The 17,970-nt window shown below is 35.5% G+C and overlaps 1 protein-coding gene across 1 annotated transcript in view; it reads right to left on the bottom strand.

The window, feature by feature from the left end:
* The window catches only part of BICC1 (BicC family RNA binding protein 1), a gene marked incomplete at its 3' end in the record, with an annotated part of 110,850 nt that overhangs the window by 10,050 nt on the left and 82,830 nt on the right, over positions 1 to 17,970 (bottom strand). Inside the window, exons 4-16 of the mRNA XM_082309735.1 lie at positions 17,125 to 17,204; positions 15,777 to 15,935; positions 14,792 to 14,845; positions 13,607 to 13,801; positions 12,389 to 12,640; positions 8,523 to 8,654; positions 7,202 to 7,388; positions 5,587 to 5,745; positions 4,999 to 5,195; positions 4,567 to 4,708; positions 3,299 to 3,455; positions 1,737 to 1,902; positions 295 to 334 (exon numbers count right to left, since the gene is read on the bottom strand). Of these exons, the coding sequence (XP_082165861.1) occupies positions 295 to 334; positions 1,737 to 1,902; positions 3,299 to 3,455; positions 4,567 to 4,708; positions 4,999 to 5,195; positions 5,587 to 5,745; positions 7,202 to 7,388; positions 8,523 to 8,654; positions 12,389 to 12,640; positions 13,607 to 13,801; positions 14,792 to 14,845; positions 15,777 to 15,935; positions 17,125 to 17,204 (1,920 nt within the window). The remainder of the gene's footprint in view (positions 1 to 294; positions 335 to 1,736; positions 1,903 to 3,298; positions 3,456 to 4,566; positions 4,709 to 4,998; positions 5,196 to 5,586; positions 5,746 to 7,201; positions 7,389 to 8,522; positions 8,655 to 12,388; positions 12,641 to 13,606; positions 13,802 to 14,791; positions 14,846 to 15,776; positions 15,936 to 17,124; positions 17,205 to 17,970) is intronic.

Genomic DNA, 17,970 nt, shown 5'->3' with positions numbered 1-17,970 from the left:
TTTAATTTGCATCCAAATAAAATCAAGTATTACAGCTGTGAGGTCTCTGAAAACAACATGGATCGTTTGCATATGGATATACTCATACAGAGAATATCCCATCTGCAAGTTGTTTATACTGTATTTTATACTATGTTGGTATTAAGAAATTTTTGGAACATGAAAACTGATATACAAATGTTTCACTATCAGCTTTAAATTTGATTAAAAATCAAATTACAATACTGAAACTTCAGAAAATTCTTTCAGCTGTGTACTAACAAATTTTTCAGAAGTCACTCTTTATCCACATACCTTTGGTTGCTAGTAGCTTCTTCTGTTCATAGTCAAATGCCTAAAAATTAAACATGCAGAAGATAGCTTAATTGCCATTCTAACTAAATGTCATTCCAGTACTCGGGCTCTTTGTAAAAACAAAGGTTTTTAAAGCGGCCAGTGAATACATCTAGGAGAAACCTGAAGTACTGCACAATAATTTGACAGTAGGCCAGTTAGAAGCTTAGTTACTTGAAGTGTTCACTCAAACATAGATAAAGATTTTAAATAGCTATCTGATATCCATTTGAGTGAGGCTGCAGTAGTATTTACAAACTGTTTAGGCAGAATTTTAAAATTTTTTTTTAATAAGACATTTTTTCAAGCATAGTTTCTCTTCCTTAATCATCTGTCCTTAGCATTTAAAATATTCCTCAACAGTACAAAAAAGATAATGCATATCTTAGACAGCAAATCTAGGCACCACAGTTATTTTTAATAATCTTCTTTCAAGTTTAGTTCTTCTCCATGCACTCATCTTCTGAAAGGAAAAGAACCCAAGTTTTGAGATAATTAAAAAAACCCCACAAAAACACAAAAACAAAAAAACACAACAACTTGTATTTGCACTACCTATGACAATGGAAGATTTGAAGTTTAAATACCCCTGGTTAAGTACGTCAGACTTCTTTGAATTACAGATTAGCAAGTCTAACATACACATAAACCTACAGAGATGCAGTATTTAGCCTGAAGTGTTAAATTCACTACTGGAAGTAACTAGAGCTCTGATAAGGAAAAGGGCTGCAAAACACTAACCTCTTGTTCCACTACTCCAAGTAGTCTGGTTATGCCCACACTGATAATCTACACTGAACACTACTCTATTACTACAGCTTGACAAACAGTTTAAGGGGTCTCTCTCTTTGGGGAGATTTGCAATAACATGGAAGTAGTTTAGAGTATAGTAGTAGGCTGTAGTTAACCAAGCAGAAACAGTACAAGAAAAAAAAAGAGTATATGTACAGATCCATATTTTTAAAGCAAAACCAGTGTAGTTACTCCAGTAAATCCCCCTGTATATGAACCTGAAGTTATGGGAAAAAAAATTGTGTTGACACTGCTTATGAGAAGTTGTAAAATGTCTTTTGCATATATAATTGTCTCTTCTCAAAGCAACAATAAAAGATTTTTTACACACAAGTGATGCTTGTGTAGACTAATAAAGCCATACAATTTATTCTGTACTTAAGTTTTTATTATTCAACAGAAGCATAAGGGCTTTTTTTTGTCTTTAGGACTTCTAGTTGACAACCCACTCTTTAGTTGAAAGAGTTAATGACTTTGCTGGGATATGCTTTTACTGAAATGGTAATGGCAAGTCAGTCTGCTGGTCAACAGTCACCTTTGCGTTCTGTGGTAATTTCACTTTGCAATTATCAAGTTTTGCACTAGATTTGGGTTTATTCAGAGAAACATACCTGCATATTTACATAAGACGGCTGCGGAGCTAGACGTGCTCTTTCAGAGTTCTGCTGGGCAGCTGCTGCTCGCTCTGCTGCCCGTTCACTTCCAGGAGCCTTTTTATCAGCCATGGGACTTTCAGAAGCACTTAATTCTGCATCTGAGAGCAGCCTCTCCGCAGTACTGCAGGAACAAAGCCAGTATTAACTCCAGTCTTCTTTTTCAAAAGCAGCGAACATTCAATGCAATTTTGGTAATTGAGCTTTACCCTGAGAAGTTTGGCAGCAAAATTCAAGAAATGCCAGTCTACAACCATCTCAGCATTTTTAGCAATATTTCCAAAGTCTCGGCTTTCCTTTACCTGTTTCTCCATCAGTGAAACAAAGCATGTATTGCTGCTTCCTATATTAACAAGTATGAAGCATAGTTTATAGAGTCAGATTTGAGTAGTCTGGTATCTGGAATTATCACATGCAGTCCCTGCAGTGTGACTTCATACTGTTTAGCCTTGCTCAGGCCAGCAGCTCAGCAGTTCTAACAGAGTGATAGTAGTAGAATAGAGAGAGATGCATAATGGGGACTAAGGAAGTTAATATGGGTCCTACTTGCTTTTAAAGCTTCAATAATTGCAGTCCCACATGCCAAAGCACCTCTTAAGGTAATCTTTTCTTTCTAAATATCAGCCACATTTTATGCCTACTGTAGAAGAGTATAAACTATTACTTCAAAGCAAAGTGACCATGTTTTAGATGTTGTAGACTACCCCAGAAAAATGCGCCAAGGAAACTGTGAGCACTATATCCTCAACAAAAAGACAGCATACAAACAACTGAGTCTGGTTAGCAGGAATCCTTGGATTTCTAAACTATGAGAGCAGAATTAATGAAATACATACTATGGCTTTCACAGTGTAAATACACCAAGTAAGAGAAAATATGCAGCTCAAAAGAGTGATGATAAACAGTTCCCAAAAGGAATAGTGAAAACATTACTTAAAGTACATCGGACAAAACATTGCATTAAGCACACACCTGTGTTGCCAAGACACATTATGACTCAAAAGAGCTTTTCCACTGCAGGCTCATTAAAAAAAAAACCCAACCAACCAAAAAAAAAAAAATCATTGAGACAAGTGTTTGACAACATGCTGTTGTGCCCTGAATATCGTTTTTCTAAGAAAACAGACTCAAGTACACACAAAAGGAAAATGTCTGTCAGTTGGCAATTGTTCTCAAAGCAATCAATAAGAAAAAAGGAAAGTGCAAAAATGTATCCTTTAGAAATAGGTAATGAAAGTTACTCTGAAAAAAATCCCCACTCTTTTGTGGGAGAGAAAAGGCATTTAGTTTTCCCAAACCAAAGAAAAATACTTAGGATGGGCAAAAAGCATTCAAAGTTTGCAATTATCAGACAAACTGGGGGGTATATTAATGTTCAATGGGATTAAAAAAAAATCAAGCTCAATTTAAATCAGCTCTGACTATCTTATGTCTGAACCACCCCTTCGACCTACAAAAACATGTTAAGTATTTTTGCATGGCAAAAGTTCCATTAATCTGTATTTGCACATTTAACTTACTGTAAATGAGAGTTTTTGGTGCCTTGCAGTAATTCAACTGTTTGTCTCTTAGAACAGGCCTGTTTGGAAGAGCTCATCATCTGCTTCAGATCACTGGTATTTGCTGAATGGGATGGGCTTCTTGGCATGCCCACTTCTACAAAAGCATCATTGCAACCTACAAGACCAATAAAGAGAATAGTTAAACAAAAACCCTCTTATGCTCTAGTGAACTTACTGAAGGAATGACAACTATGGAACAAAACCTGCTATTCCTCCTTACAGAATTATTCTAGTCTTCAGGGATAACAACTTGGTCAAGGTTAAGAAGTCGGAAATGTAAGTCGAAATGCACAAAAAAGGTGTTAGTATCCACATATATAGCAGACACACTATGTATTTTCTTTTTAAAAAAAATTATTTTAAGTGATTAGTTAATATTAAATCTGCAGACCGACAATCAGAAGTGATTAAGTATTTCAAACAAATTTTACTTTATATCCAGTTTTAATAAACCTTGCCAGGTGCTAAGATAACTTTTGCTGGAATAAAAGCTCCCCACTTGATATTCAAATATCTTTAGAATGTGTTTTTACAAATATTTATCACCTTGACTGGGCAATGTACCTTTTATTCAAATCAGCATTTCAAATGACCACAACCCTTAATAAAAGAGCACCTCCTTGTTGATCAGTATTTGCAAGGGAAACAAGGCCTTTACACATATTTGCTCAAGTCTGAAGTGGAACTAGCTTTCCCTCCCTCCAAGAATGATGGGAACAGTTTATTAGTTCCGTTAGCTCCTAAAAGGCAGCATAACTGAAATGTTGTTTTAAAACATGCAAATAAATTCTGTTTGACAGTGTCATCTAGGTTTGATCTACACATAATTTTCTGCAATAACCTTCTCAAAGGCATTAATTCTTTGCTTTATTAAAAAGCAAAAATACAACAGTGTTTAACCCAGCAAAGACTGTTTTAAGCAAAAAATTTAAGCTGCTGTAAATCATACTAAAATTTTCATAGGTTGTTTCCCTCTGCTCTTGGGGAACAAATAAAAAGTTACAAGTGCATTTACATTGACTTAAGGTGTTTCTATCAACAGTACAGCTCATACTACAACTCCTATTTACTTTCTTTGACAACAAATCTGGGAGATCCGGTGCTATTTTCCTTCAACATGGCTGCAAAGCCAATGCACAGGCAATATATTTACATTTCTTTTTCATGAACTGTACATAGACTGCACAAACACTACCAGACAAAAGAATAAAATATCAAAATTTTACCTTCTGCACTATTTGACTTGGCAGCTACTTGTTCTGAGGCACCATGAGTACTTGTTTGTCTTACTGGATCACTGTGGTTTGTGCTCAACACATTTTCTCCTAGCGATGTGGCAGACAGTGCAGCATACTTGATATTTGAGGTCTGAAATGATTGTCAAAAATCACTAAAGTGATTGTTATGCTTAAGGAAACATCAAAAGAATTTCCCTTTTCTATCTGTGCAGGAGAACAAGAAATTCATTCCTGATAAAGAACAACATGCTTGAATGTTCCATTTTTTAATCTTTAAGTCATATTTTGAAAACACCACTGTTCTATTTCTAAACTTAGTAGCTCTAAGAATCTACTAATGTAGCTAGTTTTCTCTTTCAGCTCTTCTTAGTAGAGGTTTATTACAAACACATCTGATTCTCCAGAGATAACATCACTTACCTTTACGTGACCGTTTAAAGAAGGTGAGCCTTTTTTACTCTCTGATTGCATGCCATTGACATGGACTTCAACAGGAGTCAAGCCTGGTGGTGGAGATGGAGTGTTCTGACTGTAACTAGGTACTCCAGACAACAGAATACTAGTTAAAGTTGCTTGGGCAGTAGATGGTATCATTAGGTGTGGAATGGCAGAAAAACCTGTAACAAAAATTGGTCATGTTCTCATTAAGTTTCTCATTTAACTTCCTCAAGTACTATAGTACTTACTATAAATCTCTGTGCAGCTTTGATACATCACTAAACAAGTTTCCTTTAGAATTGCATGCCAAAACCATAATGTTTTATCCAACCATTACTTTGTAGGTTAATGTAGTTTCCTATATAAAACAGATCAAAACATTGCATGTGGCAGCATGCCATAAATTTATATTAAATTATAACTTTAAATTTGGATATTTATTACTCTGTGTTAAGATAAACTTAAGAATTATTAAGGCTCTAAAGAATGAATGATTCTGGACTTTCCAATTGTCATTCTAACAACTTACTGTTGCACAATTAATTTAATTTACATTTAACTTCTACCAACCTGTGGCATTCGTGTTAGCAAGAGATGTTGCCCATAACGTGGGACTAGGCGTGCCTGAACTTGGACTCTGTAAGGGACTCACAGAGCTATTAAGGGCATTCAATAGAGAGTTTGGAGCAGTTGAGGTGTTGACTGACAGGGCTGTTGGACCTAAAAGGCCTGCAAAGAATTATACAAGTGAATATTTAGTTAAGACTCACAGAAAAACATTTTTACAGAAGTATCAATTAAAAACAAACAAAACCCCCACATGTATTTTACAAACAAATTTTAACATTAAACCTGCTGTTAATTTCATGCAGAGAACACATTAAGAACAAGCATTCTTAAACTGGGAATCATATAGCCAGGAAGAATTGTAGCATCTCTTATGTCCTACTGGACTCTAACTATTGTCAGAACAAAGAGTGCACTGGCTGCTTCTCAGCCCCACCATCCCTTTGTATTCTCTTCATTGCTTCCATCAGTTTGTTTCAAAGAAGCATCACTTAGAGAACACAAAAGCAACAGCACTTCACAACCTTACTTTCATTTCAGACAATAACCCTTTTCTCAGAAGCTCATATGGACGAACCACTGCTTCCACACTAAGAACCATTCAATTCCTTTTTGCATCTTCAATACTGACTGCAAATCATCCCTCAAATCTATTACTTATTCCCAAAGCACTCCCTCAAACCAGCTCTTCATGTAAGAGCATTCACAAGGTAGTTCAGCACTACACTCTATAAAGAGGTAAAAACACAACCCCAAAGTGCAGGCATGACAAGAACAGTAACAAAAGCAGCATTAAAAACCACAGTCAAATGGCACAAACGCTTGCCCTCCTGCGGCCCCCAAGAAAGCATCTGACATGGAACTATGCAGCACTCCTGCATAGCAGGTCGCAAGGGAGCACGGTTGTGACAGGAGAACTCAGTTTCAAGAACCAGTGTCAAGATTTGTCACTAAATTCTTCTGGGACTGCTTGGTTTTCTATACATTTCTGATAATAGGGTATTTGCAGAGCTTGAAAAAAAATGGTAATTCCAGTCTGGACTATATGCTTCATCTACAAAATTACATTAAGACAGAAAGCTTACACATTTCTGTCCTTAACTTCATACTGATAAGTAAGGTCTAAACTAGTAGCACATGCATCCCTCAATTACAGTGAGATACAGTCAAAACTGAAACGTGGTGTTAGCTATTTTAACTTTCATGGTACTATTGACAGGCTTAAACATCTACTCGAATTCAGGACAGCCTGAGACATCACAATATTACCAAAGAAAAAATTTCATTTGAAAGAGATTCTTCTGAAAGTTGTAAAAGCAATGTCCTACTTCACCTGTATTTCCCTCCCTTTCACTGTCAGCTGAGTGGTTTGCGAGCTTCCAGAGGATTTTCTACAGAGATGAGTCACACAGCTGATTACGAAAGCCTTTGAGGAAGTTTTACAACAACAAGCCCTTGAAAGGCCAGATGCTTTTGGAATTCTCTAATGCTTTAACATAATTCCTTACGCAAAATACACATCTGGTCCTTTTTTCTAGTAGAAGTGAATTAAGTTTCAAACAAATATATATCTATAAAAAAAATATAAAGAGATATATAGAGAGAGTAGAATGCATACCAAGCCCAGTGAGTCCTAGTCCTGCTGAGGACAAGATATCCAAACCAGGACAAGACAGACCAACAGGGCACGAGACAGTAGAAGGATTTGATGCTACGGTAACTCCACTACTTTCAAGTCCCAAGAGACATTTCCGTGCCTCATACATATTTAAGGCATTTCGTTCAACACTTTTTACAATCACAGACTGTAGGGAAACAAAAAACAACAAAAAAGGAAAACCAATGAGTAACACAACTGTATAACATTGATCTGCAACACACACAACTCTTCTTAATACTCCCTCATGGCTATCAGTAACAGGAGTGTGAGATGGCATGAGATAATGTCCATTACAAACTACTCAAATTTAGTGCCCTTGACAGTAAGTTTAGGGATTTTGTATGCACTTGAGAATGAGAATAATGAAAGTCCTTTCTGTTTAAGAAAAACAATTGTTGTTGTACCTTGCTGCTATTTGGTATATCAAATCTGAAGCGCCCCGAGATCTAGAGAAATGAACCAATAATTAAAATCTTATCTTCTCTTTTATCAGAGGTCTATACCACAAAGTAGACAAAGAAGTTGTTCATATTAAATTCAGCTATTAAATTCATAGCTGTCTGAGAATAAAGTAACACAGGCCTGGAAAATTAAATTACAAAACCCATTATTTGTGTCTTGTACATTCTCTACACGATGTTTCTTTGTATTGATTTTATACATCCCTACACAGAGAAGCTTACTTATTGACATAATGGAATGGTGATTTAATATTTTGATATTTTTGTCTGTTATGGCATTCTATACAACACCACAGATAACAGTCTCCTATCCATAGTCGCCTGAATATTTTACAATGAACATATCCCATTAGAGGTATTTTGTAATTCTGTTTCTTGTGGTTCTTTTCAACAGCTTGTGTAGAACACAGACTTTTCTCATAGTCACATTATTTGTTGTTGTTGGGTTTTTTTTTTTAATTCTGATTGCTAAAGAACACTGCACTTACGTGGGGAATCTGCAATTTAAGACGAATCTCTTTAAAAACAAATCAAAAATAGTTCTAGTCAGATACAACTTATCTCCTCATAGTTTATTTCTTTCATCGGTATCTTCCATACAAAAGCTAATCTCTGTATTGTCAAATATTTAATGGAAGTCATTTTACCATAAAGGAGAGCTGTTGTAACATTTAAATTGATATTTCAAGCATAAAATATATACGCCTTTTACAAGTTTATGATCCATTAAGTTAGAGAGGAGGAGCAGACATGTCAACTCATCAGCTCTGAAAAGTTGTCATGAAAGCCTAAAAAGAATATATTAGCTTTCCACCAACCTTGCTTGGTTGCTTTGGCTTCGGCTTAATGCTTATGAAGACATCTAACTGCTCCATTAGCTGTGTTATAAACTGTGGTTCTACTTCAATTTCTTCCTTCATATCAAACATGAGCACAAGAGGAAGGCAACCCTGAAAAGGCAAGAGACAAAAATTCATAGAACTTCTAACCTACCCTTTTCCCATGAAAAGGTGAGCAATAAAGTGAAATATAGAGATTGTAACACATGTACATCATGATACAGTAAGTTCAGAAAAAATAGCAAGGATGAAGTTTTAAGTAAAGCCATTTCCTTGTATGCAAGAATACAGGTGTATCTTTCTACCCCGGGATTCTGAACAAACAGTTTGGTGGTATAAGGGTGAAATGATTTGTTGAATATTTGACATTCCAATCAGCACATATGCACCCTGCATTATTTATTTATACAGACTTAGAGGTGTCCAGAGGATACAAATTCAGAAACCACTGTTACCCATTAAATAGAACAATATATTGTCAGGAATTGATAGCAGGACTCTCACATACTCAAAGGCTCACGTTAAACTATGTTTGAGATAAGGAAACACAATTCTAAAAAAGTTTCTCAGTAAGTCACCATTGCTTCAGTCTTAACTTTACATTTTTTCTTACCCTGTCCTAGATAAGCTAGATAAATATTTTCCAGTGGATATGGATGACAACTCTGAAACACCTGAAAGACTAAAAGTTACAAAAAAAAGCACCCCTATAAAAAGCCCAAACTCCCCAAATAACAAAAGACTCAGTCACAGGATATTAGATTATTAGGTTGCTACTTCTCACAAAAAAAAAAGGTACAAAGTCAGAGAAAAATAAATCCTCCTTTTTATGAATTTAGATTCACAATTAAGTAAACATAGTGTCACACGCATCAGGAAAAAAGCCACAGTAAGATACATTCAAGAAAGCGCTCTTATTTAATCAGTTTCCTGCTTCTGCTTCAGAAAGAAAAGCAGCAAATTGGTATATTTATTCTTCAGATCGCTAGTTCAATATTATTTTGTATTTAAATAGGACTTCTCAACAGTACCACCTATAGCTACACAGTAGTTCCCAAACTTAAAGTAATTTTAACTTAAGGAAAATTAAAGCAAGGCATCTTAACTATTTTGACTTCAGGAAGACTGACAAACACAGTTTAACTCCACAAAGTGAACTTGTCTGAAAAGAGCAATTATGAACAAAGTCTGTTTAAAAACATTGAAATCAATAATCAAGGATTTTACAGAACTGCTGAGACATTTCATGCTTGAATGTTCCAAATATTTTTGTAAAGAAGTTACAGAAAGTAATAGCTGAAGGTCTCCCTGAAAGTCTACTGAATGAAAATGCAACTACAGGTTAAAAGGAAACAAACTTAAAAGGTGAAACGTCAGGTTTTATTAAGTATATTAAAAGGCTCATTTTTTACACTACTGTGTTGTTATTGTATGTTTAGAGCACCTACATGATGATGATGAGAGGAACAGGACTAAACAATGTTCTTTGACAGGAGGTGAGAGAACAAAACTAGAATTGTCAATGTCTTCTGTAATTAAATACAGTACAGTCCTCATTATTATATGCAAAACTAGCAAAAAGTCAGTCTCACTATTTTTTAGTGATGACCAAAATACAGATGAAGCCAAAGGGTTTGGAATGAGGGGAAGACATAGAACATTTTAAACAAGACCCAAACCCCTCTCACTTATCTAAGTGTTTAATTTTAAATTACTAGGTATCCTTTCTTCCTTTTACAATTTGCCCTCATCACTACTATGAGTATTTTCTTAACCACCACATTGATATATTCCTGCAAGCAATATGGTCATGATTAGAAACTGAGACTTGCAATGCTTGTCAGAGAGAAGGGATATTCACAATTTATACACCACAGAATTCATAGCCTTCTCAATGAAATTAGATACTAGTTGAATTAAAGTTTCCATTTAGACAATTTTTAAAGATAGCACCAATACATTACCTATGTCCTACTGCAACGTATCTATGCACTGCATTGCATTGTCTGTTGATATTGTAAACTCTGCCTCAAATTTAATCTCTTATTAGAATTACAGTTCACAACAGTTTCGTAGTTCAGAAAAATGTTATGGTATTTCTTTTCTTGGTATTGATGTTCAGATCCTTCTAGACAGTTATTCCTAGGAGCTCTGCAGAGATCAAATCACTATTTTTAAATCACCTCTCCAATTCCATAGGCCACTTGTGCTGCCTAGCTGTGGAACAGCAGCAGCTGTTATTCTGACTGAATCAGAGGAACTGGCAGGAGGCAATAATTATGGCGACCACAGTGAGAAGGCCAGCATGCAGTCACACCTTGCAGGAAATCACTCCACAACACAGGAATCTCATTCCACTGAGCAATGACCAAGAAGAAAACAAGTCAAGTGAAATTTACTTCAAAAGAAGCTGAGAATGACTGCAGCTATCTATCTGTATGTAGGTATTGGCACGGTTGGCATAGTTAAGTGTTTTTATCTGAAGCTGAAAAATACTGTTTTTACTAAGTTAGGAATTGGAAGTAAGTTCTTATCTGGTTAGTTACTTCTTCCCTCAGCTTTTCAAATTTTTATTGTTTAAAAAGATATATTCCTTCTTTGCAAAATTTGCTTTTAAAATTTGTTTTATCTACAAAACTGGAAACAACAGTTTCAGGACATATAATGCCTGTGAGTTGAAACAGACCAAGTTTCCTGGTCAGTACAGTTCTTAAAGGGTGACATAGTGGATGTGATTTGGGATACTAAATTGTGCTGATGTGTTTGGGATTATTAAATCAAACGTCAATATTTAAAAAAAACAAAAAAAACCAAAAAAACCAAAAAAAACCAAAACACAGCCCTCACATAATTCTAAGTTTTGAGAGTAAAGGTGTACTTTGAGGTTCATATGATAGCTTGTTTGCATTTCCTTCTACTTCATGAACCTCCAGAAAGAGTACTACTTAAACCTCACCAAGGAAATACATAGAATAAGGCGCTCTCAGTATTACAGACAATAATAGCCTAAAATATAATAATCATTAATATAACTGTATAAAGACACTATGCTTTTGTTTTCCACTATACAGCAAGGCACAGCGCAATGTACAAGAGATGTGGACTTCTGGAATTTAATGGTATCATGGTTTATCCTGCTACCAGCTTTGAAATGGATTTGAATCCAATCCTTCTATGTGTAGTTCGTAAATATCCATATATATAAAAATCCATATACAAACATTAGTACTCCAACAAGGTCTAAAGGCTCCTGTGAAGCTTAAAAGACCAATATAACAAAATCCTGTACAAATAATAATAATATTCATCACCAGAACATCACCAGGCCTTATAGTACCGAGGCTACGGTACTAGAAAGAACGTAAGCCTGCAGAATGAGTAAGTACTTCCTATACTTGCCAGTTTCCTTGAAGACTTGCCTACATAAGAACTAAGAAATTCCTGCCACTTCCTCCCAAAAGAACTCTACTTACCTGACAAACACGGAAAAGGCAGGTTGGCAAAACAAAACAAACCCACCACCCAACAACAACAAAACCCTCCAAAAGTCTGCCTTCTACTCAGAAGCATATATTGTTATCGTAAATTTAAATTGCTTATGTTGCATTTATATTGCCAAGGTTGTTTTTCAAATCATGCTACCAGAGATTACAAATATTTTAGATAACTACACTCACAAAACACTGACAAAAATAGAGCACTCAACTGAATCAACTTTTTGCAACGTGAGTAGTAATCCTCCTTCTCTAAGGCTAATTTACATTTGACCAATAAATACATGCAGAATGAGCATATTTTCTATAATCTGACATTTTTTTCAAGCAAGTTTCACTGAAAGTATTTACCATGAGATATTGCCTGGCAAGACAGACAGACTCAATTGTGCCCTGGAGGTAGACAGTGGATTTCTTCTGTGGGTTACTAGGGTCAGGGAAGTGTATCTGAGCACCAGTCCTCTGCATGATATGTTTGATGTTACTGCCATTTCGACCCATCATAAAGAGATGATGCTGTGCTGCAATGTCTAGTTGTGTGCTCACAGGGATTGCAGAGGCCAGGCTCCCAGCTAGGTGTTCTAAAAGCATGGCTGTTCCTTCCTGCAGGGAAAATGCAAGGAATCAGTGAAACGGTGCTCATAGGCCTACAAAATGACATTTCCTTACTTGTCAGGCATTCCACATTCAAGATAAAGAAAACTGTTTTGTTTAAAAACCTGGTTGATTTGTTAAAGGAAATAGATGGACTAAACTCTACCTATTATTCCCATTTTATGACCAAATGCAGCATTTAATTGCCACTGTAAAAGGCAGTAAGATGTCATCGAATGGTTTGGTCCCAATAGACTTTCTGCGCCCACATATAGCAATAAGAAAGTCGATAGAGATTCATTTCGGCAGGTATACTAGTAAAATTTGTCTTTCAATTTTGGCCTAAGATGTTCTTACTGGCTTGAGATACACCCATCTGAGGCCATATCAATTTGTCTCGCTGCCAGCTGTTAACAAGAAAACTTTTTTATTTTATTAAGATAAATAGGCTCATGGTAGTTCCTTTACTTGACTGTCAAATTCACATCTCCCAATTCTGGTTTCGCAAGACCAGTTTTACTGACTGTTAGGGCAACTTTCAAGGTTATGTACTTGAGAGCACATTGAAAAGATCAAAGCATGCAGAATTCATGGGGGTTTTTTGTTTTGTTTTGTGGTTGTTTTTTGGGGTTTTTTGTTTGCTTTTAAATAAAAAGATGGGTAAGATCAGCACATATTCCAGTATTGCTGGAAACCTGAACAGACACGCAAGAGATGAAAAACAAATTAAAAGCTTAGTACAAACAATGCTGAATCCTAAACTTAAAACTATTTTCTATGCATTTTTACACCTCACCTATACCAGTTAAGTTAAAAAACAAAACAAAACAAAAAAAAAACCTCAGGCTTCAAAAGTGATTATACAATAACAACATGTACTGAAGAGGCAGGATATAAACATTAATATAGCTCTTAATTATCTAAATTATGATTATATTTATGGCAGGCAGAAACCTACTTAAGAAGACACATTACCTTCACAGCACTAGTGTTATTTTGTGACCCTCTGACAATGACTGTAGCACCATACATTCGAGAGCGTTGTTTAAAGGAAACTGAAATATTATACGTCTGAGATATATGCTGAATTGTGGGAGAATTAGGATCTGGGATTGGTTGGAGAATTCCAGCAATAGGCAATTCAAACATGAGTACCAATGGAAGCAGCTCCTGCAACAACATTGAAGAGCAAATATTGAAAAACAAAATCATACTCACTAAAACTACAATTTTATTACTGAATCATGATGTATTGGTCAGTGATGATTAAATTGACACAATACATCTTCTGCCCAGGGTTCATTGATAAAAATATAATCATATCTTGAGCTGGAAAAAGGCACCTGTTTCTCCAGGGACACAAGAGTTTGTTGTTTTGTGTGGGCTTTTTGTTTGTTTGTTTTTCCAAAATACCAGGATCTTTTGCAACTATGTAGCAACAATAAAGCCAGGTAATTTCCTATACTTCTCCATGCAGACCTACAAACAGGTCAATATTTGTAAAACTTCCTAGAGAAGTCTCTTTTCTGTCATGGATTAACTGGAGCTCTCAAGTCAGCTACAAAGCTGTGTAAACATCAGCTTCTTTCATGACTGCCAAGACCAAGGTTGTGTAAGGGACATACCGAACTACAACAATTGTGAAAAAGTCTTCATAATTTATTAGATTTATTATTACCCATGCCAAAGCACACATACAAATCAAAGCTAGAAGGTAAAGATGGAAAAGTACTACAAGTGGAGAATGGAACTGAATTCCACAAAATTATTTATACAAATTATACATGAAAATGGTTAAAATTAAAAAGGCAGCAAGTGCCTTTCCTAAGTCACAGATTCACACAGGATGCCTGAGCTTCTACAGGTCATCTGTGGATGGTAAGGTAAGATGCAATTTTAGACACAATATGGGATACTTTACATCTTTCTTATACTGTAGACGTCACGTTCAAGATCCACCTTGGGCTAGTTAAAAATTTGGCCAGAATGTGAATCACTGTTTTTATAATACCCTTTGTATTTTACTCATATGGATACTCACATCGTTCCTATATTTCTGCTGTCATAAGACAGAGCCACACAACCCTAGGGATCTCAAAGCTATAACTTTTTTCCTGTCAGGTGTTTTCAAGGGAACACTATACTGAAATAGACTATTACCCGAATTCTAACTCTTGCGGACTCCACTCCAGCTGGCTGTCCTGCAATAGACACCTAGAAGGGCAAGAATATGGAAAATATAGCATCACATTTTCAAATGAGGCATTGCAAAAGTTATTCAGATACCTGTGTTCTTTTTTTTAAGAAAATCAACACTTATTTCACACCTGGTGACATCCTAAGTGTTCTCTAAACAGTGGCTGAAAACTAAAAACAGTTTAAAAAAATAATCTATGAATATTATAGCATCTTAGGTTACATAGGCTTAAGCAACTAAAAAAATTGATACCTCAAACAATACGGCTGTTTGGATCAAACAATGGAATTACTACTGTGTACACGTGCTCAATGCTAATATTCAACAGCAGTAGGTTTTCCTGAACATTTTGAAATTACTGTATTTTGCTCAGCAGCCACCAGGATGCACAAGAGGGAATTCTAAATACAGTGATGAAAGACTTGAAAGTAAACATTCCAGTAATATTAGCATTACAAAAGATGTACAATTCCAGTTCAATGACTTATTCTTATAAAATTGAACTCTTACAATAGGACATTCATTTTTGCTAGATATCCACCAAGTTTAGTTTTCAACTAAGTTACGTCATAAGCCAAAAGCACCAAGAAATTAATCAATATGCTAAGTAAGTCAGGTATTGAACAGGAAAAAAGTTACAAAAGCAGTCCTTTTCATACTGTTTCTCCACCATTCACACTAAGTTGTTGACATCTGTATGCTCAAAATAATTTATTTAAAAAAATGAAAATTATTCATAAGCCATCACAAATTGTTTCCATCTGTTTTTGAAGATTTGCTCACTTAGGAAGTCCCATACTTTCCACAGAGTGTACATACCAAAAGTTTATTTCCCTGAACATGAACTCACCCAGTCCGCAAAAAACCCAAACCGACAAAAGTTTAGAAATGTTTTATACTCTCAGGAATTACAGTATAAATGAGTTAAAAATATTAAACAACACTTACTTGGTTGCTTTTCTCGGCTTGATTATTCCTATTTGAGTCTGGAAAATGGATATGGCATCCTGTTTCCTCCATCACCTTTTTAATATTATTGCCACCTTTACCTATCACATGAGAATGTTCTGTATGTGAAACATCCATCTTCAAGGTTACCCGATTGCTCTGGAAATCAAGCACCCATGATTAAATTTGTTCACAGGAGAACGTGAGCATTTTAGAGTAATCTAACCTCAAGAATGACATTCAAAGTCGTATTTCCAAAGTATTTTTGCAGAAGGTTAGCTGGCTTAACTTCTACTCAAGTAAGATGTTTTTAAGGTGGATCATAGTCAGGCGCTAAACCATTCACGTTTTCTTTCCAATGAGGAAATAACATGGAAATAAATACCCCAAAGGTACATCTTCAAAAAACGTCTAAGGCTTTTAAAACGTGCCCTGGCTTTTATCAACTGTGACTTAAATGTCCTTTTGCAATCCTTTCTAATATATTTTAATTCTGCGTTCTTTCAATTGCAGTCACACACCCCTGTCTGATCTGAAAGGATCATATGATGAAGACTTAGGCAATTCACAAAGCCATGGGACCTAAAACAACCGGATTTTTTTCCTCCTTTAACAAACATACTAAATTTTTCCGGTACATTGATTTTTAAAATACACAAACACTGCCTACAGCTGTTCTTAAAAGCTATATTGTGAACAGTCCATAACAACGTTGTTAAAAGCAGTTCAAAAAATTGCACTTATCACTGGAGTGTTCCTTTTGGCAATCTGTTTAGAGAATCAAAAAGTTGGCGTACAACTACGCAGAAGCCATATACACTGCCCCAAAGGACTTGCTGTTGGATGAAAAGAAAATCTGATGAACATGAGAGACCCCTGGCCAAAATTTAGACACTTCAGAAATTCTGGTCCTCATGTTCAGAGTATAAGAATGCAGTAACAGTTAAAAATAGAACTGCATAAATGCCCCTAAAATTGAATTTCAAACAAAAACAAAATTTTAGGTTCACTGAAGTGGCTGTATAATCTACTGTTTGCAGTGAAGCTGTATTTCAGATTTTAAAGTAAAAAACCCAACCTAACGAACCAACTATATGCTTTTAGCCATACGGATGGAAATTATTTCTATATAGTTCAGATGTGGATAAAGTGCTTTGAGCAAGTATTTTCTTGTTGCATGTTTAAATATGTGTGTATACACCAAATATCAACATCCAGAAGGAATATATTGGAGGCTTAGCTTCACAGCACCCATAAATATCTTCTGTTTAAATGAGCCCATTTAAAGAGATCAATGTCACCACAAAATTAGGGGTTAAGGTGTCATTCTAAATAACTTCTTTCTTACTTTTGTGTCCAAGACAGACATGATTTTCTCTTTCGCTTCTTTAACATTTTCCTTTTTTCCAGAGACTTTAATATGGGGATCTATAAAAGAAATAAAGACTTGTAAGAAAAATACAGTAAAATATCTATCAAAAATTTCCTCACTGCTTAAATAAATTTGAATGCATTATTTACGGTTCAGCAATAAACTGTACCACCAACCTTTGGGATTCAGCTACAAAACAAATGTATCATTCCATCCTTTGAGCCCCACGGTTAGGATTACCAGATAAATTTATTAAACATGATAACCAACTTAAAATAAATAGAAATCAAAGGCCAAATGTACATCACAGTATTAAAAACATTGTCTGCAATGCAATTACATAGCTAAGCCATCATGTCTTGTCAAACAAATATTAACAGAGGACAGCTAAGTTTTTTTGACAGCCTTACTCAAGCTTAACACAGACAATGTCTGGAAAAAAAACCCAACAAAACCTCAAACTCAAACCCACCCTCATCATAACTTTGTTATATTTAATTAGTCTCTAGAACCATCCTTTGCAGTTAACCTGGCAATAAAGGTGCCTCCACCGGAAGTTTTCTGCTTGAAGTTATCAAAACAAATTTAAATGACACTCAAGATAATAAATCAAATGTTTGAAGTGTCAAGTATATAAATTAAGATTTGCTACTAAGCTATATACCCAGGAGGAACACCAGCTGATGGCAGTTTTTGCCCAGTGAGATCTAAAATACTGATTCTACAACACACTTCAGTTTACATTATAATTTTCAGACCACTGTCCTTAAACAGCAGAAGGTGGTGTGCTGAGCTATCAGGTACAGTTTTGCATCCTGGAAT

This window comes from Platalea leucorodia (genome assembly GCF_965183815.1).
Source record: "Platalea leucorodia genome assembly, chromosome: 4".
Taxonomy (NCBI): Eukaryota; Metazoa; Chordata; class Aves; order Pelecaniformes; family Threskiornithidae; genus Platalea; species Platalea leucorodia.
This window is presented reverse-complemented; position numbering and strand designations above follow the sequence as displayed.